This window comes from Sus scrofa, chromosome 13, assembly GCF_054392235.1.
Source record: "Sus scrofa isolate SSC_HxYL_T2T_F1_AM1 chromosome 13, Sscrofa_HxYL_maternal_Yorkshire_Landrace_v2.0, whole genome shotgun sequence".
Lineage (NCBI taxonomy): Eukaryota > Metazoa > Chordata > Mammalia > Artiodactyla > Suidae > Sus > Sus scrofa.
The window spans coordinates 219,263,852-219,287,159 of NC_139395.1; the positions used below are offsets into that span (position 1 = coordinate 219,263,852).

General features: G+C 43.6%; 1 protein-coding gene across 7 annotated transcripts in view; it reads right to left on the reverse strand.

The window, feature by feature from the left end:
* Positions 1–23,308, reverse strand: part of DSCAM (DS cell adhesion molecule) — a 744,988-nt gene that overhangs the window by 319,797 nt on the left and 401,883 nt on the right. For all 7 annotated transcript variants that reach the window (XM_084992175.1, XM_084992177.1, XM_084992176.1 and 4 more), the window contains one exon: positions 7,264–7,410. In XM_084992175.1, the coding sequence (XP_084848301.1) occupies positions 7,264–7,410 (147 nt within the window). The remainder of the gene's footprint in view (positions 1–7,263; positions 7,411–23,308) is intronic.

Genomic DNA, 23,308 nt, shown 5'->3' on the forward strand with positions numbered 1-23,308 from the left:
TATCATTGCATTATTAGTATGTTTCTCAAATGAAAACAAGAGTTTTCTTATATAACCACAATGTCTACACACACACACACACACACACATACATATATTTACATATATACATATATGACACACACATATATGGATATACACATACATGTATGTACAGATGGATATACACACATATATGCATGTATATATGGGTTTGGGGGTTTTGTATTCAGTCAGTCACTCTGTGTCTTTTGATTGGAACGTTAGTACATTTACATTTAAGTAATTATCCATAGGTACCTACTTACTGTCATTGTCTACTGTTTTCTGATGGCTTTTGTGGTTCTTTTCTCTCTTCTCTGGTGGGTTGATGACTGTCTGTAGTGTTATGTGTGGATAACTTCTCTTTTCCTTTGTACCTGATCTCAGTTTCTGGTGTGTGGTTACCATAAATAACCAGGTTAAGTTGATGAGCTCTTAACAATCCTGCATTTTTACTTGCCACCGTGTTCAATATTTTTGACTTTATACTTTATTTATTTATTCATTTATTTACTTATTTATTTTACAACTGCACATGCAGCATACGGAAGTTCTCAGTCTAGGGGTCCAATTGAAGCTGCAGCTGCTGGCCTACACCACAGCCATGGCAATGCCAGATCTGAGCCGCATCTGCAACCTTCGCTGCAGCTTGTAGAAACGCTGGATCCTTAACCCACTGAGCAAGGTCAAGGATCGAACTTGCATCCTCATCGATACTAGTTGGATCTTAACCCACTGAGCCACAATAGGAGCTCTTGACTTTATATTTTCTCATGTTGGGTATCCCTTAATTTCTTATTGTGTATATGGAAGATTTTACTGCTTTTGTCTTTGTAAACTTGTTACTAGAGTTATAATTAACTGATTTACTACCTTTACTATATGTTCTCCTTTACCAGGAAGATTTTTCCTTCGTAATTTTTGTATTTCTAGATGTGGTTTTTTCTTCGAGGCTCAGAGAATTCCCTTTAACATTCTTTGTAAAACAGATTAGTGGTGAAATCTTTAACTTTTGCTTGTCTGTGAAACTCTTTATCTCTCCTTTGTAGAATATTCTTTTTTTCACTTTCATCACTTTAAATACATCATGCCACTCCCTTCGGCCTGCAAAGTTTCTGATGAAAAGTCATATGATAGTCTCATGGGAGTTCCTTTGAATTTAACTGGTTCCTATTTAACTGTTTAAGATTCTCTCTTTAGCTTTAATCTATGAAATTTTAATTGTGTCTTGGTGTCAACCCCTTTGGTTCCTCTTCTTCTGTAATTCTCTGCTTCCTAGATCTGGATATTTGTTTACTTTTCTAAGTTAGAGAAATTTTCAAGTTTTATTTCTATTATTTCTTCAAGTAATTTTTCTGCTCCTCTCTCTCTCTTTCTTCTGGGAGCCCTATGAGGTGAATGTCAGTAAGCTTGATTTTGTCCCAGAGGTCTCTTAAACTGTCTTCATTTTAAACTTATTTTTCCTTTTTTTTCAGTTCAACTTGGGCGATTTCCAATACTCTGTCTTCTAGTTCACTTATCTCTTCCTCTATATAATCTAATCTACTGCTGATTCCTTCTAGTGTATTGTTTATTTCGGTTATTGTATTCATCAGTTCTGTTTGGTTCTTCTGTTTTCTAATTCTTTTTTGGACTTCTCACCATGTTCATCCAGTTTTCTCTTAATTAGTTGAGCATCTTTATGATTGTAACCTTGAGCCCTTTACTGGGTAGGTTGTTATCTCCACTTAGTTCTTATTCTGAAATCTCATCTTGTACTTTCATTGGCAATATATTCCTCATATGCCTCATTTTGCCTAATTTTCTATTTTTATTCCTATATGCTAGGTAGGTCAGGTATATTTCCTGATCTTGGAGAAATGGTCTTATGTAGGATATGTCCTATGGGGCCCAGCAGCACACTTTCCTCTGGTCATTGGAGCTACATGTTCTAGGGGTGCCTCCTATGTGGGCTTCATGGGCCCTTGTGTTGGGTGGGGCCAACTACTGTGAGTGCACTGGTAGGCAGGGCTGGACCCCAGCCTGGTTGGCTGGCAGCCCCTGCCACAGTAGAGGCTGCTGCCTCATTGGTTGGTGGAGCTGGCTGTCTATGTGCCTGGCTTATAGCCTATAGGGGCTGGTCCAGGGGCTGCTGTCAATTGGATGATAGGCAGGTAAACCTCTAGCAGTAACAGGTAAGAAAGAGGACATTATTTTTGCTCTAATTTCTATTGCTTTGGGAGACTGACCTGAGAAAATATTCATAATGTTGATGGGACCTCATCAAACTGAAAAGCTTTTGCACAGCAAAGGAAACCAAAAAGAAAACAAAAAGACAACTTACAGAATGAGAGAAAACAGTTTCAAATGATGCAACTGAAAAGGGCTTAATCTCTAGAATATATAAGCAACTTATACAACTCAACAGCAAAAAAACCAATCAATCAATGGAAAAATGGGCAAAAGACCTGAATAGACATTTCTCCAAAGAAGATATACAGATGGCCAACAAACACGTGAAAAAATGCTCAACATCGCTGATTATACGAGAAATGCAAATCAAAACTACCATGAGATACCACCTCACACCTGTCCTAATGGCCATCATTAATAAATCCACAAATAACAAGTGCTGGAGGGGCTGCGGAGAAAAGGGAACCCTCCTGCACTGCTGGTGGGAATGTAAACTGGTACAGCCACTATGGAGAACAGTTTGGAGATACCTTAGAAATCTATCCATAGAACTTCCATATGACCCTGCAATCCCACTCTTGGGCATCTATCCGGACAAAACTCTACTTAAAAGAGACACATGCACCCGCATGTTCATTGCAGCACTATTCACAATAGCCAGGACATGGAAACAATCCAAATGTCCATCAACGGATGATTGGATTCGGAAGAGGTGGTATATATACACAATGGAATACTACTCAGCCATAAAAAAGGATGACATAATGCCATTTGCAGCAACATGGATGGAGCTAGAGAATCTCATACTGAGTGAAATGAGCCAGAAAGACAAAGACAAATACCATATGATATCACTTATAACTGGAATCTAATATCCAGCACAAATGAACATCTCCTCAGAAAAGAAAATCATGGACTTGGAGAAGAGACTTGTGGTTGCCTGATGGGAGGGGGAGGGAGTGGGAGGGATCGGGAGCTTGGGCTTATCAGTCACAACTTAGAATAGATTTACAAGGAGATCCTGCTGAATAGCATTGAGAACTATGTCTAGATACTCATGTTGCAAAAGAAGAAAGGGTGGGGGAAAAATGTAATTGTAATGTATACATGTAAGGATAACCTGACCCCCTTGCTGTACAGTGGGAAAATAAAAAAAAAAAAAAAAAGAAAGAGGACATTAAAATGACACTTGCCAGCATTAATGTCCTCACAGTAGAATGAGCTCTCCAAAATTGCTTCCACCAGCGTGCATAGCCTTAGAGGAACGTGGGGGAGTCCCACTTGCCTACTGCCTCTCCAGGAGGCTCTCAAGAGAAGCAAGTGGGTCTGATCTGGACTCCTTTCAAATTACCATCTCTGCACTAAGTCTTGGAGCAGGTGAGGTTTGAGCTTTTGTGTGTGAGTCCTTTAAGAGTGGAGCATCTATATCCTACAGTCCTCTGGCTCTCCCATACACAGGCCCCCTGTCCCCCAGCCTTCAAAGCCATGTATTCTGGGGGAGTTTTTCTTCTGGGAAAAGGACTTCAAGGGTAGGCACTCTGACGTGGGGCTCAGACCCCTTGCTCCTTGGAAATAAGCCTTGCAATTGCGACTCTCCTTCCATTTGCGGGTCACCTACCCAGGGGCATGGATCTTGACTATATCATGTCTCTGCCCCTCCTACCCATCTCCCTATGCTTCCTTCTTTATATCTTTAATTTGGGAAGCTTTCTCTAGCCTTAAAGTCATTGATAGTTGCTCTGGAAATAGTTCTAACTTTGATGTGCCAATCAGAAGAGGTAGCTCGGGGTCTTCCTACTCTGCACTCTTGGCCATAACTCCTTACCAGTGATCTTAGTTATTATGTTTCTTGATCCTCTTTTAATTAAGAAACAGACTCTCTTTCTATTTTCTCTCATAGCTTTGATTTGTTGAAGAAACCAGCTGAGTTATTATATAGGAAATATCACATTTTGAATTTTTTCGTGCTGTCATTTAACACAGTCCTTTATTGCCAATTTTCTTATAACTGGAATTTAGGTCGAATGGACTGATTAGACCAAGCTCAATGTTTTTTCATTTTCTTTAAATCTATATATGGTGTGGCTTTCCCACACTCAGTGAGGCTAAATTGATCAGCAAGTTCAGGTGATGGTTGTCTGAATTAGTTACTTTATTTTTAAATTTTTTTAATTTAAATTTTTTGTTTTTTGTTTTTGGGACTGCACCTGTGGCATATGGAGGTTCCCAGGCTAGGGATCTAATTGGAGCTATAGCCGCCAGCCTACGCCACAGGCACGGCAACACCAGATCTGAGCTGCGTCTGGGAACGACACCTTAGCTCACGGCAATGCCAGATCCTTAACCCATTGAGCAAGGCCAGGGATCAAACCTGCATCCTCATGGATGCTCATCAGATTCATTTTTTCTGACTCATGAAAGGAACTCCTGAATTAGTTACTTTATTAAGGGATGAAAATGGTGGTTTTAAATTTTTCTTATTATTTCATATTCAATAGATATAATTATTCTGCAAATAAGAACTGTTCTTCCTGAACTAAGGTTATTCAGTTATGTTAAAATATAGTAGTTACAGGAAAAGCAGGAAGAATTTTTGCTGTGTTTTTTAATCAACCATTACCACAATCGAGTTAGTGCCTGCCCTAGATTCCACTGAGATTCTTATTGTTGTTTTTGTTGTTATTCAATGTATAAGGAAGTACACATATGCAGTATAAATGTAAATAATTATGTAAGTATATATAGGTATATACACACACATATACACATCCTCAACTCCAGGTTTGTGAGCATATCTAATGGGTACCAATCAAATGCAGTAATTATTTTTGATATTCAACTCATCATACCTTTAAAGAGTGAAAGTCCCTTCAGAAGTTAGCTCCTAAAGTAAAAATAAAAGTAAAAAATAAAAAATAAAAAAATAAATTAAAAAAAAAAGGGGGCGTTCCCGTGGTGGTGCAGTGGTTAACGAATCCAACTAGGAACCATGAGGTTGCGGGTTCCGTCCCTGCCCTTGCTCAGTGGGTTAACGATCCGGCGTTGCCGTGAGCTGTGGTGTAGGTCGCAGACGCGGCTCGGATCCCGCGTTGCTGTGGCTCTGGCGTAGGCTGGTGGCTATAGCTCCGATTCGACCCCTAGCCTGGGAACCTCCATATGCTGTGGGAACGGCCCAAGAAATGGCAAAAAGACAAAAAAAAATAAAAATAAAAATAAAAATAAAAATAAAAATAAAAGAAGTTAGCTCCTGTATCATTTTGACCAGACCCTATTTCTATTTCAGGCATATCTTATGTGCTTCCTCTTTCAGACCCACAATCCACCATTATTCCAAGGAACCACGGTGCCTGTTAGTGGGGGAGAATATTTAAGGGAAACTAGGATCTAAGTGGTAGAGGTGCTTGCTGCTATTGGTTTACCCATCACTTCTGAGCCTTTTCAATGGGAAGACCTTGGAATCACATATATATGAAAAAAAATAACAAGTGTATACATATAGTTTCTACGGGCTAGTTCATGGATTTTATTATTGATGTTATATTTTTATCTTTTCTCAGACACTGAAAATACTGGTTCCAAACAAAAATAACATAAGCATAGTTAATGTTCCCTTCTGTTATAGGATGGAATTCCTCTAGGGTCTCTCACGCTATCTGAGCCTTCTCTTTCTGTTGAGCATCAGCCTCGCTTCCTTCTGACTTCTACATCCAGCACTGTCCCTCACGGTGCATCTCCGTTATTTACCGAATACTTCTAAGATCTGCGAGGAGTTAGACCACCCCTGAAGCATGTTGTCTCGTGGCTTTTTTACGCGTCAACTCGGGGCTCCGGTTAGGTCCGTCGAATTGTTGTGGGTGCTGTGAAATACATCCCCCAAGGTTTCCGCTCAAGAGACGGTCCTTTGCCTTTTGGACATGGTTTTGCAGCTCTGGGACTATCCGGTGGCCCCAAAGCTCTCTCCCTTTCACCAGCCATCACTCCTGCTACAATGCTGCTCCTCCTACGTGGGTCCTGCATTGTCAATGGTTTGTCCGCACCCATTCATATGAAGAGTTTCTGGGATCTCCCTATCACCCAGCTTCCTTGAAGATGTCATTCAGGTGCTTTTTTTTTTCTTTTCTTTTTTGTCATCCTATTCAGTCTGTTTTAACGTTAGGAGCACTTTGGAATCACTGAACCCCTCTTACTAACATGCCCCCACCCAGACCACCACGTACTAATAAATCTTATTTGATCATTGTGACACTGTTTAATTATCCACGTTTAGCAATTTCTCCTCACTTCTGTGCAAAATATCATGACAAATAAGGTAGATACTCACTACATGGGTCAATTTTACATTCTAAAGCTAAAAAGGCAGAAGTCAGGTACTTTGCTTTTAATTTCTAGTACTGTGATGGCCATTTCACCCTTGTAAACTGCTGCACGAACTTTAGTAATAATTAAATTATTATTGTAGTTAAACTGTAATAATTATTAATGTATCACCATGCAAATGGATTGCTGATATGTTTGACAGATGGGCCAAAGGCAAGCCAATTGCAAAAAGTATATATAAGTTTTATATTTTCACGCCTTTAGGAAAGACACAAAATAGTCATCTTTATCAGAGTGGAATAAACTGCTTTTGAGTTTCCTCCACTTGCGAGTAATCTGGGAAGGGGTTAAGAAGGTGTGACTATTTCTTTAACTGTGGATGTGGATAATCCTGTTGTTAGACACACTGTAGGAACAGGAGGTGTGTTTCACACGACCCGGCTCTGGTCCCCCAGAGCTACGCGTGGTGTGATCGTGATGCTGGGTGGTTGTGCCGATGTCAGAACAGACAACAGGGCAAGGAGGCATCGTCAACACAACAGAAATCCTATGGGGTCCAAGGAATCTGGAGTTTTACAAAAGGTGAAATCACTTCACTTGGCACACCTATATCTGCACGGTGCTGGATCGGTGCTGGTTTAAAAGGTACATTGAAGGCGCCATGTTCACGAGTTCCACGGTTTTGGCTGAGTCACCCCAGGGCACCCACAAAGGGAAGCCGAGACAGAAAACACGGCGTTGATGAGTTTTTACCTGATACAAAAAGTCTCGCGCTGTTGCTCTGCCTTGTCTCCCCGGTGTATCTGTGCCGCGTGATGCAGCGGTAGTTATACAATCCATCTTCATTCTGTACATCTTTAATATACAAGGCTCCCGTGGATGTGATGAGAAATCTAGATCCTGAAACAGAAGAGAACAGTTGCCCTGTTAACACAGAACAAAGGCAACTTGGTCCCATCAACAAAGTCCTCAAATAGCTTTTCTTCACCTGAAGGAAATAAATACATGGGAAAGCACATTATAGGCATGTGTGTGCGCACGCGCGCATGACTTTACAGGTTCAAACTGTGTTAAATTTTCAACTATCCACAATTGAACACGTAGCCTAATCTCGTGAATTAACTTTTTCGGTCGTGTATTTACTGGACAGCAACTGAGCTGGCACATAATCGGTCTGCGGCCCTTTTTAGCAAATGCTCCTTGATCTTCACTTTTCTCTCAGAATGTGGCAAGTTAAAGGAATATTAACTTTCTTTTGCACATTTCTACTTCATGTAACTACAAACTTTTGCCTCAGTTTGAAGTATTTCAATAAACACACAAAAAGTCAGACTCGAAAGCAATAAAATAGTCCATAAGCTTCCAAGGGAAGACTTATTTCCTCACTAATAACCAACATTTACCTCTGTATCCTCAGAGAAAGATCAATTCCGCCTAGATTCAGCGTTTCGGACAACTCCGCTATTTCCTACCCACGACTGAAATAGCTGACCTGGGAGTTCTCATTGTGGGTCAGGAGGTTAAGAACCCAGTGTTCCCTCCGTGAGGATGCACTGCGACCCCTGGCCTCTCTCCGTGGGTCAAGGATCTGGCATTGCTGCAAGCTGTGGTGTAGGTCATAGATGTGGCTCGGATCTACCGTTGCCCTGGCTGTGGGGTAGGCCGGCAGCTGCAGCTCCAATTTGACCCCTAGCCTGGGAAATTCCATGTGCCACAGATATGGCCATAAAACTAAAGACTCTCATCCTGAGTGAAGTAAGTCATACAGCGAAAGACAAATACCATATGATATGACTTACATCTGGAATCTAATATATGGTACAAAGGAACCTTTCCACAGAAAAGAAAATCATGGACTTGGAGAAGAGACTTGTGGTTGCCTAGGGAGAGGAGGAGGGAGTGGGATGGATTGGGAGCTTGGGGTTAATAGATGCAAACTATTGCCTCTGGAATGGATTAGCAATGAGATCCTGCTGTGAAGCACTGGGAACTCAGTCTAGTCACTTAGGATGGAACACGTAATGTGAGAAATAAGAATGTACACATGTACGTGTAACTGGGTCACCGTGCTGTACAGTAGAAAAAAATATATAAATAAATGATAAAAAAGAAAAAAGAAAGAAAAAATAAATTTAGTATTGCTAAGCAACAACAAAAAAATAAAACAAAACAAAACAAAATAAAATAAAATTAACTATAAAATTTTCAGGCAGGGGAGAAATAAGTAATACCAGCCTTTCCTCCTTCACATCAGCACAGGACACAGCGGGCTTTCCGTGACCTGTGATTTTTGCCTGATTGTTTGTCTGTAACAACTCTAGTTGTACAGAAATGGGCAACATTAAGAGATCAAATATCAGTGTTTCTTGATGGAGAATAAAGATGATTTTTCCTGTAGAAACATACATTTCTTTTTCTAATTTTTAAAATTTTTTTGGTCTTTTTGTCTTTTCTAGGGCCGCTCCCACGGCATATGGAAGTTCCGAGGCTAGGGGTCTAATTGGGGCTATAGACGCCAGCCTACACCACAGCCTCAGCAATGCCAGATCTGAGCCACGTCTGCGACCTATACCACAGCTCAAGGCAACGCCGGATCCTTAACCCACTGAGGAAGGCCAGGGATTGAACCCGCAACCTCATGGTTCCTGGTCGGATTCGTTAACCACTGCGCCACGACGGGAACACCTAAGGATCATTTTTCACTGTTTAATTATAATTTGATGATAAACCAAAAAGAACCCCAAGGTGAGTTGTCTCGCCTGCATGGCAGATGACTTAAGACACTTTCTGAGGCTGTTAAACTCTTTCCTATGGAATATTTCTGCTTCTGATGCAGCGCTACTTGATAGATAATATGATTTTGTCTCTTTGGGAAAAAGACTAAAGTGCCAAAAATTCACCTTCTGCTTAAAACTGTTTGTTTCCCTTAGGTTCATTTGGAACTTCCTTAGGTTTACTTTAATCAGAATTTGCCAGGGGTCTTCATTAATTTTAGATCTCAAATATTTAGGTTGTGAACATAATTCTTACAGCCCGCCTTTGATTGCTTCTTGTAAAGACTATAGTTTATTCATAGATCAGTTGCATTATTCATAGATAAAATAACAATGGCTTGTTACTTCTTATGCAGTATAAAAGCAATTCAAGAGACATGGGAATAAGAAAAAAAATAATTAAAAAACACTGATCTGGCATTAGATTTTCAAAAGAATACCAATTAACTACTGAGGCCGTGTACACATCTTTAAGTAGCAGATTAACTTTTTAAACAACTGTATTTGGTTACTTATTTATTTTTATTTATTTATGTATTTTGCTTCCTAGGGCCTCACCTGCAGCATATGGAGGTTCCCAGGCTAGATGTGGAATTGGAGCTGTAGCTGCCAACCTACACCACAGTGACAGCAATGCCAGATCTGAGCTGCATCTGTGACCTACACCACAGCTCCTGGCAGCATCAGGTCCTTAACCCACTAAGCAAGGTCAGGGATCGAACCCGCATCCTCGTGGAAATTAGTCTGGTTTGTAACCTGCTGAGCCACAAGGGGAACTCCAGTTACACATTTTAAAATATGCTATAGAATGTTCCCTTTATACTCACTTTGGTAAGAATTTTTATCATGAAGGGATGTTGGACTTTGTCAAATGCTTTTTCTGCATCTATTGAGATGATCATGTGGTTTTTGATGTTTCTTTTGTTAATGTGGTGGATGACGTTGATTGATTTCCATATGTTGAACCATCCTTGTGAACCTGGGATGAATCCCACTTGGTCGTGGTGTATGATCTTTTTGATATGTTGTTAAAAAATAAATAAATAAAATATGCTATAGATCTGCTGAGTATAAGGACAGCTGAGAGAGTGAATGTTGTGTATTCTAGGTGCTTTTGCTTTATCCTCCCCCTAAAAAACACAACTAAAATAGCTTTTACGGAAGTTCCTGTTGTGGCTCAGAGGTAACGAGCTTGACTAGCGTCCACGAAGATGCAGATTCGATCCCTGGCCTCGCTTAGTGGGTTAAGGATCAGGCGTTGCCAGGAGCTGTGGCATAAGGTCACAGACATGCCTCGGATCCGGTGTTGCTGCGGCTGTGGTGTAGGCTGGCAGCTGTAGCTCCCATTCAACCCCTAGCCTGGGAACCTCCATATGCTGCAGGTATGGCTCTAAAAAGCAAAAAACAAACAAAAAAAGAGACACCTATTTACCACTTGTCATATGTCATCACAAACCAAGAATTTCTTACCGGGATATATTACGTACAACTGAAATTTTTTTTTCTTTCCATATATTATGCACACTTACATAATGCTTTAAATAACCACTTCCCCGGGACCACATCAAACTGAAAAGCTTTTGCACAGCAAAGGAAACCAAAAAGAAAACAAAAAGACAACTTACAGAATGAGAGAAAACAGTTTCAAATGATGCAACTGACAAGGGCTTAATCTCTAGAATATATAAACAACTTATACAACCCAACAGCAAAAAAACCAATCAATCAATGGAAAAATGGGCAAAAGACCTGAATAGACATTTCTCCAAAGAAGATATACAGATGGCCAACAAACACATGAAAAAATGCTCAACATCGCTGATTATAAGAGAAATGCAAATCAAAACTACCATGAGATATCACCTCACACCAGTCAGAATGGCCATCATTAATAAATCGACAAATAACAAGGGCTGGAGGGGCTGTGGAGAAAAGGGAACCCTCCTGCACTGCTGGTGGGAATGTAAACTGGTACAGCCACTATGGAGAACAGTTTGGAGATACCTTAGAAATCTATCCATAGAACTTCCATATGACCCCGCAATCCCACTCTTGGGCATCTATCCGGACAAAACTCTACTTAAAAGAGACACATGCACCCGCATGTTCATTGCAGCACTATTCACAATAGCCAGGACATGGAAACAACCCAAATGTCCATCAACAGATGATTGGATTCGGAAGAGGTGGTATATATACACAATGGAATACTACTCAGCCATAAAAAAGAATGACATAATGCCATTTGCAGCAATATGGATGAAACTAGAGAATCTCATACTGAGTGAAATGAGCCAGAAAGACAAAGACAAATACCATATGATATCACTTATAACTGGAATCTAATATCCAGCACAAATGAACATCTCCTCAGAAAAGAAAATCATGGACTTGGAGAAGAGACTTGTGGCTGCCTGATGGGAGGGGGAGGGAGTGGGAGGGATCGGGAGCTTGGGCTTATCAGACACAACCTAGAATAGATTTACAAGGAGATCCCGCTGAATAGCATTGAGAACTTTGTCTAGATACTCATGTCGCAACAGAAGAAAGGGTGGGGGAAAAATGCAATTGTAATGTATACATGTAAGGATAACCTGACCCCCTTGCTGTACAGTGGGAAAATAAAAAAAATTAAAAAAAAAATAACCACTTCCTTTAAAGGAGAGAAAAGAGGGACAGAAGAGGTCTTGGGCTTTTCTCCTGTCACCTCTCCCACACGGGGTACCCTCACCAGAACGGACAGGCCGTGCGCTGCGGTGAAAGGTACGGGGAGCGCCAGCGCTGGGCTCTCCGCAGCCTGGGGAGCCGCTCGGGCTTGCGGTAGCAGCCTGCACCCAGGTGCTGATTCCTGAGAGGCTCTGGTCTCCAGGCCCGTTTAATTTAATCACTCTCTTTGCTCCTGTAGTATCAGACTTCTTTCCACCCACTTAGCATGCTAAATAAGGCTTTCTTAAGACGCATTTCAGATAAACGGGCACCTTGAGGGCCTGAAACATCTTCTGCGATGTTTATAGGAGGGAGACGGAGCTGGCTGGACTCCTGTGCTGCTTTGCACGCTCTGTCTAGCCCTTCCTTTCTCAGCGAAACCCATCCCCAAACCGACCAACATTCTAAAACCTAAACTAAGGGTGAGGAATAGAAGCCTTTGATTAGGAGAAGGCCACGAAGACTTAGCGTCCTTGGATTCAGTTTGAAGTCCTGAGACACAAGGCACAGCAAGCCATCAGAACACCAGGGGTCTTTGCTTCGTGGTGACAGAGTCTTCCTACCCACCCCCTCGAGTGTCACTGCACCTCACTCCCTGCCCTACAGCACCCGAGGGTCTTGGTAGCATGTGGAATAAACAGGTGTGTTCACAGCCTTAAATGAGACTGAAGAATGTGCTTCTGTTGAAATAGGCAAATATCAAAATACAAAATATCAGTAGTAATAAACTGTGCACACACAAACTGTCTCTCTCTGTCTCTGGCTCTCTCTCACACACACAGCCCTTTACTATTCAAAACTATCTGGTAACACGCAATTGCGCAAAGCCAAAATTTTATAGGGAACTTTATTGCCCTTGGAAATACACATGATTAGTATAGTGGTATGTAGACAGATGGAAGCATTGCTAATACACACACACACACACACACACACACACACACATTTTTTGCTTTTTAGGGCTGCACCCACAGCATATGGAAGCTCCCAGGTTAGGTGCTAAATCAGAGCTGCAGCTGCTGGCCTACACCACAGCCATAGTAATACAGGATCCGAGTCGTATCTGCAACCTACACCACAGCTCATGGCAACACTGGATCCTTAAGTCATTGAGCGAGGCCAGGGATTGAGCCTGCACCCTCATGGATACTAGTTGGGTTCGCTTCCACTGAGCCACAGTGGGAACCCCTAGACCACACAGGTTTTGTCATATTGAACACATTGCAAACCAGTCAGCTGAACAACGGTGAATGATCTTTGGATCCAGCGTCATCACCGTGGATGTTGATTATTGAGCCGTGCTGCTCGGTGAGTAGAGGGGTGTCTCAGAAGCTGTCTTGGCTGCTCAACATGCGCCCAATGGCCCAGGTGTCCAAGCCCCTGGTTCTGTCTTTATCACTTTATCTGTTCCCTCCTTTCCTACCTGGCTATTCGCTGTTACTTCTCTCTGCTGTCAGCATCCCTGTGGACACATGATGTGATACCTTCTGTGTGCCAAGAAGTAGAAACCAGACAAACCAAAGCTGTTAGAACATTCCACAAACTAAGAGGAAATGGGTTTTGACTGAGTACTGGCATGGTTCTTCAATGCTCATTGACATGAGCTCGTATGTTCATATCAATGAAGTAAACCCACAGCTTGGTACCAGCTCAGCCAGCCTGGCTAAGCTCAGCACAAGGGCTAGTGGGATGTTTCTATCCAGAGACATAAAACTGCCAAAGAAGACGGCGCATGTGCACGATTGAGAATCTTGTAGGAACACCCATGAGAGAAGTCCTACAGCTGTGCTCCTTCCACAGTCACGGTGCTGAGTGGGGAACACAAAGAGCACAGCTGTCCCGAGGCTCAGGCACAGTGCTTTTTGGGTTTTCTGACCCACAGCATCAGAGGCAGAGAGGAAAACAGCAACAGTTCTAGAAAGCATTTGGCCCAACTGTGAGCCGTCAATTGCAGGAAGCAGGCATGAGTGTTCCCCTGAAGGGAGCATGTTGGAGCTGATTCCAGGAGGTACCTCGGGATTTGGGGGAGCAGGACACCAGAGCAGGATGGTCCACACATTCACTGGGCCAGCACTGTCCTGGGCTCCAGGAGCCCAGACAGGAATGAGACACATCCTCCGTCCTTGGGAAGCCTACAGTCTAAACAGATCCGATCTCAGGGCTAAAGACATGGCATCAGGTGAGAAAACAGGATGGGAGGGGAGAGGCTGGACTACAATCTGGGGAGAACTTCTCATCTCACCTGGATGGAGGGAACTACGAGCACCCAGGGAGGAAAGCTGGTGTACATCACCAACCTGCAGTTATCTTTGTGTAGCCCTCTGATATAAATAATTAACTGCATGTGTTAGAGTACCCGCTATTAACCTGATGGTTCAAACTGCTCAGCTAATTTCTTTTCCTGGTCTTATGGAGCCTGCTGTTAAACTATCTCTCCCTGGTACCAAATGTAACAAGCTCGCCCACCTTGAGAAATTCCTCATTGTGGAAGAAAAATACCTGACTTTGGGAATCTAATGGATCTGAATTCCAAACCTGTTGATGTCTCTTTGTAGCTGAGGTCACACAGGTGAGACAGTCAGCCTCTTTTAGCTTTGGATGGCTCATCTGTGAGAGACCACAACGGCATCCTCTCTGCTCCACGGCGCAGACGTCATCAAACACGCAACAGAAATGGCAGCTATGGAAGTAAATGCCTTGTGTGTTACCTGCCGACCTGCTAGAAGAGGCCAGTCCACAGGTGTCCCCAGTGCTGCCCAAGGCCAGCAGGCCTGCTTGAGCTGACAGAGAAGAGCCATCAGCAGGTACACAGCAGGGCTCACGTCTAACTGCCCACGGATTTGCTTACTTACAGGAAACACCCGCACGTGTGAGCAAAAGCATTGAAGGGAAAAGGATGTGGGTTTGACATCAGCATTCTGCCACTTGGAGCTGTGTCACCACAGGCAAAATATTTCCCGAACCTCTCTGAGCCAGGGTCACACAATAGAGTCCTAACAGGGTGTAGACGGATATAAACAAGGCCCAGAAAGGGTCTTCACTCAGCCCATGGAGCAGGGTGTGGGGGAGGCCCTGCAGACAACTGTCTTCAGAAGTCCCTTCTGCAGGAGAAAGGGATTAGACAGAAACTAGACAGAAAAAGAGCAGACAGAGATCAGGAGCAGAGGGAGCCTCAGGGACCTGCTCCGCCGTCATTGGGAGGTTGTTTGTCGGTTTGGTTAATATTTCTAAATTTATTGGAGTATAAATGACTCACAATGCTGTATTAGTTTCAGGTGTACAGCAAAGTGATTCAGTCATACATATAAATATACGCATTTGGGAATTCCCGTCGTGGCTCTGCAGATAATGAGCCCGACTAGTAGCCATGTGGATGCGGGTTCGATTCCTGGCCTCGCTCAGTGGGTTAAGAATCTGGTGTTGCCGTGAGCTGGGGTGTAGGCTGCAAATGTGGCTCAGATCCCGTGTTGCTGTGGCTGTGGCGCAGGCCGGCAGCTGCAGCTCTGATTCGCCCCTAGCCTGGGAACACCCACACACTGCAGGTACAGTATATACATCTCCATTCTTTTCCCATTTAGGTCGAGTAGACTCTCCTGTGCTATACAGTAGGTTTTCATTAATCAACTGTTTCACACAGTCGTGTGTATATGTCATTCCCAACCCCCCGATTCCTCCCTCCCCCCACTGGTTTCCCCTATGGTAACTACAGACTGGTTTTGAAATCCCTGAGTTTGTCTCTGTTTCATAAGTAAGTTCTTTTGTATCATTTTTTATTAGATTCCGCATGTAAGTGAGACACACATTCTGAAGGTTTCCAAGTTAACCGTTCCTCACCCCTCCTAGTCACCCACCAGAAGGTCCCTCGGTTCCTGCTTCTCGCATGTATTCCAAATTGTCTACATCCTTCTCCGGGCACCGCTGAGGCCTGAGGATCCAAGGCTTCTAACCAACTGTCTCCACCGCTGTCCCCTTCAGCCCACCACCCAACATCCATGCAGACTGCTCAGTGTCTTGACAGAGTCCCGCAAGACCAGTCACGGGCAAGGGGGCTTGTATGTGGCCGTCTCATTCATCCACTCTGCCTGGCCACACTGCCCTTCTCCTAACTGGTCCATCTGGCGGGCCCTGAGCCCAGGCCCCTACCTGGCTGGCTCCTTCCTGGCATCCTGACCTTAATTCCCAAAGCAGCTTCCCAGTCACGTCAGCCCACATTACCCACATCCGTGGTCACACATGCTCAGAGCTCGCGATCTGTTTATCCAGGCGATGCTGCCTCAATTGCTTTAACCTTTCTCTCCTCCAACTAGAACAGCAGGAACTTGAACTGTCTTGCTCAACGTTTCATTTCAAAAACACAGAGCAGTGCTTGGCTATGTATCTGAAAATATTTGCTAAAGAGATGGCTGGATGAAACAGTCTATCATTACTTGTATACTAAATGTCTCTCCTCAAGTCTGGGTTAAAAGAAAGCTAAAACTCCTCTTTTTGGATTTCAGCATGAGACTGCCTCATGTATAATACATAAAAAGAGTATGTTTCCCCGCAGGAATGACTGTAATGTATTCTTATATGAAAATGAGCACATTTTAAGATTTTGATGTTAATTATTCTTTCATCACGCTCTCTGGCTTCTTTCCTGCACAGCCAGGCTGTTAGATCTTCAATAAGGACAATATGATTTTCAGGAAGGTTTTAAAAGCGTATTTGATTTTTCACTTAGTCAGAAATATATCTTCGGGGGGTTTTTGCTATTGCAATCTCAACTGAGTTAATAGTAATTAAAAGAACAGATGGCTCTTCTAATAAGATGCCAAATGGCAGCAAAACACAATGAAACTTTTATCGGCTGTGCCTGCCACCCTCAGTTGACATCCTCGCTGTGCAATGACAGGGAGCTTTCTCCTGGGCAGTTTCTATAACAGTTTCTGAAAAATTAGACACACGATATAAATCCAAGTTCTAAGTATACAGCACTCGAAATGAGATGAGCCTCTGAATGGATATCTTACATTTCTTTATTTTGAAAGTTAAATTAGCATTAACTAAAACAGAAGTGGAAATAGAAAAAGATATACATGTATATGTATAGTCTATGATAACTTTATTTTTATTTTTCATGATAACTTTAAAGTTATCTAGTTCCCCTAATTCAGATGTAGATTGGAACGGAATTTAAGTCATCCCAGTGGCTCTGAGTTGTGTCTATCCTGTGATGTGATGGGTGGTGCCAAGCCACGATTTAAAGCAGGCGCAAAGGAGCTACAGACATTTCTTGAGCAACTGAGTGGCCTGAGAAGAATTAGGGTTTAAAAAATGTACGCTGAAAACCTCACATATGAGAGAGGAAGGAGTAAGCTCCTATAGTAAAATGTCTAACCAATTGTTACGGGTTGAATTGTGTTCCTCCAAAATCCGTGAGTCGAGTCCTAACCCCTAGGGCCTGAGAATGTGACCTTATTGGAAACAGGGTCACTGCAGAGGTCATCAATTATGATGCGGTCGTCCTGGTGTAGGGTGTGCCTTAATCCAATGGAACGCTGTCCTTATAAAAAGGGGTCATGGGGACACACATCTGGCTATTGATCCTGATCCCAAATGGAGTCAGTAGATACTCTGCACGCAGTGTGAGCCACCACTGCTTGAATCGTCTCCCGTTTTGACCCATTTGGTTTTTACAGTGACCCAAGGCAGGGACTCTTACCACTCCCACGTCTCAGAAGAAGAAGGTGAGCACCAGAGCCTAAGTGACGGCATGTGCTCACAGAACTGAAGCATCCCAGCCAGCGTGGTACCCTGGCGTCGGGGCGGGGTGCTCAGGCCCTCGTGGGTGCACCCTACTCTGGGTCATGGCCAGAGTGTGAGCAGGAAGACCAGGGCCCGGTGGAGGAACACTGGAGGGGGACAGAAGTGACAGGCAGAGGAAAGCACTGAAATAAAGGACCACCAGCACTCAGGTAGGGAGAGCAGCATGCCAAGTACTGAGCTGGAGGGACCCACGGGATCGCACTGGCGCTGATGGGGCAAGGGCAAGGATGTCTGTTCTAGGGAAGGCAGGAGTCCAGCCCTGAACATGCTGGGTCACTCGGAGTCTGTGATCACCGTGGAGCTGGCAACAGAGCTTTGTGAACCAAGCTACGGTGGTGGAGAACTGACGCCCAGGCACTGCGGGGAGAGGAGCAGGGGGAGAGGACCAGCAAGAGACTCAGTGAGAGAGAGGAGGACCACGACCCAGGAAGGCAGGGAGTTGTGAAAACCGGTCGGGCAGGGCGAGGAGAGGACTCCCGGAAATGATAACACCAACATCTCAGTTCAGCATGAGGGAGAATACAAGTGGAGCCTGACAGAGCCTCAGTGTCCTTATCAGAACAATGGGGCAACAGTGCCTTCTTGGGAACATTGTGATATTAAGTAAGAACGTCCATATAAGGTCCTGCCAGAGAAAGTCACGCTAGAACAGCAGTGATCTGCAGTAAAATCCAATGGTAGAATATCTAACTTCCTCAATCAATAAAAATATTAAACATCTAGCTATACACAGCTACTACGTTATTAAATGAGTTGAAGGAACTCTGCAAATCGTTACCAAAGGAGTTAAGAGCAGACCTGGATAAATGTAGAGGTTTACCAAATTCCAGAATTAGACAACTTGAAATGGGAAATGTGCCAATTTTCCAGAGATGAAACTAGATTTCAATTGACTCATGATCAGAATTTAGATAGAACATTCCAAAATCAATGCAGGATAAAAAAAAAAAAAAAGATGCTATTTTTTTTCACCCAGGAAATTAGAGAAAATTAAAATAGTTGATAATATGTAGTCCTGACAAGGGCATGGGGAAATGAAGACCTACTGGCAGGAGTGTAAATTGGTGAAGTTTCTCGTTTTCTTTGGGCAATCTGCTAACATCCTGAAAATGTAAAGAACTGCATGTATTCAGATCGAGCGCATCCCCTTCAAAGACTCTGTCCTATAGGGACAGTCATACACCTGCACACAACTATGGACACACAAGACGTGCCCTGGAGCACAGTCTATAACATGCAAAGTTGAGGACAAATCTAAATGCTATAACCAAGGGCAGACAGAGGAACACAGTAGGGCACGTCCATCGTGTGGAGCCACTTAAAAGACGGTCAGGTACATGTACATAAAACCTGTGGAAACATCTCCAAGACATATGCAGAGCAATCTCCAAGTAACTGCAGAGCATCACAGAATGTCGTGCACAAAGGACATGAGTGTGGGCGTGAGGAGATAAATTCGTGCATGTGAACAATCAGATATCCACCAAAATGTTAACTTCTGAGGTCTGAGTGGATCAGGCGAAGGCAGGGGGCGCTTACGTGTTTTATTTCATAGTCTCATGTATTTGACTATCTTAAAAGAAGACTCTCTTACGCTCTCCTTGTGCAGCCGAAGTGTATTTTGAAGAAGGTGTCAGTGGGTGGTGAGTGTTTGGACAGGATCAAGCAGGTGGAGACCAAACTTGTGTGAGCAGCGGGGCAAAAGGAAAAGAGAGGAACGTGGCTTAATATATATACCGAGACGCAGATGTGTCAAGACGGCCTTCTGCTCTGCTGGGGTTTCAACCTGGTCACACGTGTGCTGAAAGCAGAAGGGGAGGCTTTCAATCCCTACCCGGTCGGTCGTTGTGCTCCTCCCCACCAAACGCCCAACCCCAAGGTCTACTCCACCATCTACAGGCTCTCCTCCCCTTCCTGAACGTCTCTGGAACACGTGACCTGACACCTAATTGCATTCTGTCTGGTTGGTTGTGTGCGTGTCGGCGCTGCCTCCCCACAAACCACTGCAGCTTCCGGAGACAAGGCGTTCCCATGCCTTTCTCACCTGCTGTCCCCCCACCTTGCACGATGCCGAATTAAATGTGTGATGGCATATGTGCTTTGAATTCTTCCCCCAAATATGGTGGCTCAGTACAAGAAGGCATCTTACTGTTGGGGCTGCTAGGTCTACGAAAGTATCAAGAGACCCAGGAGACTGAAAATCGTGATGCTCCGACATGGATGCTGAGCTGCCCGGAGGCTCACTGGGCCAGAAGTAGTGATGTTCCCTCTGCACACGGGGCGTGAGTGATGAGCCAGCAGCCTGGGGCTGGACTTGGTCAGCAAGGGGTGCTTTGGCAGATATACGTCTAGATTCTCCCACAGCAATCTCAAGAAGACATTTCTCTCCTGTAAATAAAATTCTCTCAGTGAAGTTCTCCTGCAGCTAAACGAGGCTCAATTATACGCTGCTAATTTAAGCCGGCGTGCTGCATTCTGACTGAATACCTAATTACCCCATCTAGGCTGTTAATGATCAGATCTGCGCTCTTGAGCAGATATGCGAGTCTGTCATTAATCTTTCCTCTAGTTAGACTTTTAGTTCTTAAAAAAACCAAATCCTTGGAAAGTTAGATTTCTAGTTCTTAAAAAGAATAAATCCTTGGGGAAAAAAAATCAAGGATTTTTTTTTAAGAGCCAAAGACTTATAAAACTTGAGCTCTGCTTGTTCACTTACAGGAAGAACAAACAGTCCCGGTCCCTGAGCTCCAGGAGCAGGTGCTTTCTTCGGGGAGAGAGACAAAAGGAGTAAACAGACCAGAAAATTACAACATGTGAAAAGTGCTTTGAGGAGATTTAAGACAAGAGGTAGACTCTAGATGGAGAGCTGCTGTTTATGGGGGTCTGAGAGGCGGGACTTCTGTGGAGGGGGTTTCAGACGAGGTGCAGGGGATGCGATGCGAGCAGAGGATGAGGCGAGGGGTGAGGGCCAAGGCGACCCCCACGTTTCCGGGAGGCGCTGAGTCGCTGGAGAAGAAAGTCTTGGCTGGGATGTGACACTGGTGTTGTGGATGACACGTTTTGGACTTTTACCAGGGATCAAAAGCGGCCCTTTAGAGACTGTAGGAAAAGATAAAGAACGCCCTTCTGTCTGCTTGTCGTATCAGGTGAACTAGTATTTAGAGGAGGTGTGGTGACAAGACGTGCTGGCCGATGAGTTTTCTGATTTTGAGGCTGGAAAGGAATGCTCATCTCAGGCTGATCATCCGTTCCAGGCCTGGCTGTGTGCTGATCAAAAAGCAACATGCTCCAAGCGGAAAAGGAAGAGAAGAAAGAGCAAAGCAGGGTACCTCCACCCCGATGACTGTGCTTTTTCTGTTTATGTTACAGACCCAAATGGAATTAGGACCCTGGACTTAACAGTGAAACACTGTGAAAAGTTAGTCTGCCCGATGCAGACGACATACGGTAATGGGAAAGGCTGCAGAAAAACAGGAGCCGTTAAGAATGAAATAGACACCACGATATGGCCACTTGATATTAGGGGGTAATGTTTTTGCATATAGTTGGTAGTGACCTATTAATGGGTTGTGAAACCAATTTCATGGACAGTAACTTAAAAAGAAAATAAAATAGAGCGATTCAGGGCGTCTCACAAGAGTAAGGGTGAGTATTCTATGGGGCTTTGTCTTCGTTCACCTGTGCCTCTGCAGGACTGTGCATGCACCTGCATGTGTATGTGCATGCTGGGTCTCAGGAAAGATGCATTTTTTACTGTGTATTCTTTACCGGGAGTCAGAGTAAAATACACTTGAAGAGCACTGCTCAGCATCCTGAAGATTTAACTGCTCTTTTTTTGACCGGTTTCCCATGTCCGAGCCAGTCTAATACCCTGTACAGACCTGGGATTCCTAAAAGGCTTCCTTCACGTGCAGACTGACAAGCCTGCAAGGTCACAGGCATGGCTGCATTTACAGCAACACTGGCAGACAAAGCAGCTGATTTCTTTTTCAAGACACATCGTGTGAAGGTCTTGGATTTTTGTCTGTTTCCTGACCATGCACGAAGACGTTCAAGGGAACGGCGCGGAGTCTCCCGCGTCATTAGCACATCTGTGTATTGAAGCACGTACCAGCAGAACACACCATGGTGGAAGCCATGCTAACACACGCAGCTCCCGGCGTTACCTTGTGGTTCTAAATGTTCTTATCCAATGGGTTAGACAGACGCCCCCCACACCACAACCCAGAGTTTTCTGCTGTGAGAGTATTTTAATGTCCTAAAAGGTTTCCCTGGATCTCACTCATCCTGAAACCCAATGCCTAACAGTATCTTTGTAATGAAAAACAATGAATACAGTCATCTAGCAACTGCCCGCGATATGTAGAGCTGGTAACGGGGATCGCTAAAGATACAGGGCCCCCTATGTTCACTGCAGCACTACTCATAACAGCCGGAGCAGGGAAGCCCGTCAACAGATGAAAGGATGAAGAAGATGTGGGACAGGTACCCAATGGAATGTTGCTCAGGTGTTAAAAAAAAAAAAAGGAATGAAATAATGCCACTTTCAGCAACACAGATGGACCTAGAGATTCTCATAATAAGCGAAGTCAAGTCAGACAAAGACAAATACCATATGATGTCTCATATGTGGAATCTAAAATATGACACAAATGAACTTATCTATCACAAAGAAACAGACACACAGACACACAGGCATAGAAGACAAACTTTTGGTTCCCAAAGGGAAAGACCGGGGGAGGATAAACTAGGAGTTTGGGATGAGCAAATACACAGTACTGGACATAAAACAGACAAACTACAAGGACCTACTGTACAGCACAGGGAACTGTATCGAGTCTATTTTAATAACCTATAATGGAAAAGAACCTGAAAAATAATATATATACATACATAAAATCACTTTGCAGTGCACCTGAAACACAACATTGTAAATCAGCTACACTTCAATTTTAAACAAAAAAAAACTTGCATAAATAGCTTACTATTTTTTATGGAAAAACTTGCTTTTATGTTCATCAGCTCTCTCCATGCTGCTATACAGAAATCTAGTCCACTCTTTTTAATGGAAATATAGTGTCATACGGTATAAATATAACTCATGCTAACTATTGCAATGGAGATTAACTGAGGTATGAGTTTTTCTGTTTTTTTTTTTTTGTTTTTTTTTCACTGCTGTCTCCTCAGCACCCAGAACAGTACAAGATGCATACACAGCAGTTATTCATTAACTGTCTGTCCAGTGAGTGAGTGAATCCATCCATCCACCACGGATGGACTTTAAGACTGATGTCAAGTCCCCCATTACCAGAGAAGTGTCCCCAACCTCTAACGAGTTTTCCTCTCGCACACGCCAGAGTCTCACGAGCATGTCTACCTAGTTTTGTAAACATTAGGCCAAGAGCTGTTGTGTTTGCAGTGTTTCTAGATCCTCTGCAGTGTATGCACTTCTTGACAGCCTGGCTTGGCCTGTGGGTCACTGTTCTGGCTGGGTGGTTGGTTCTCAGAAGGAC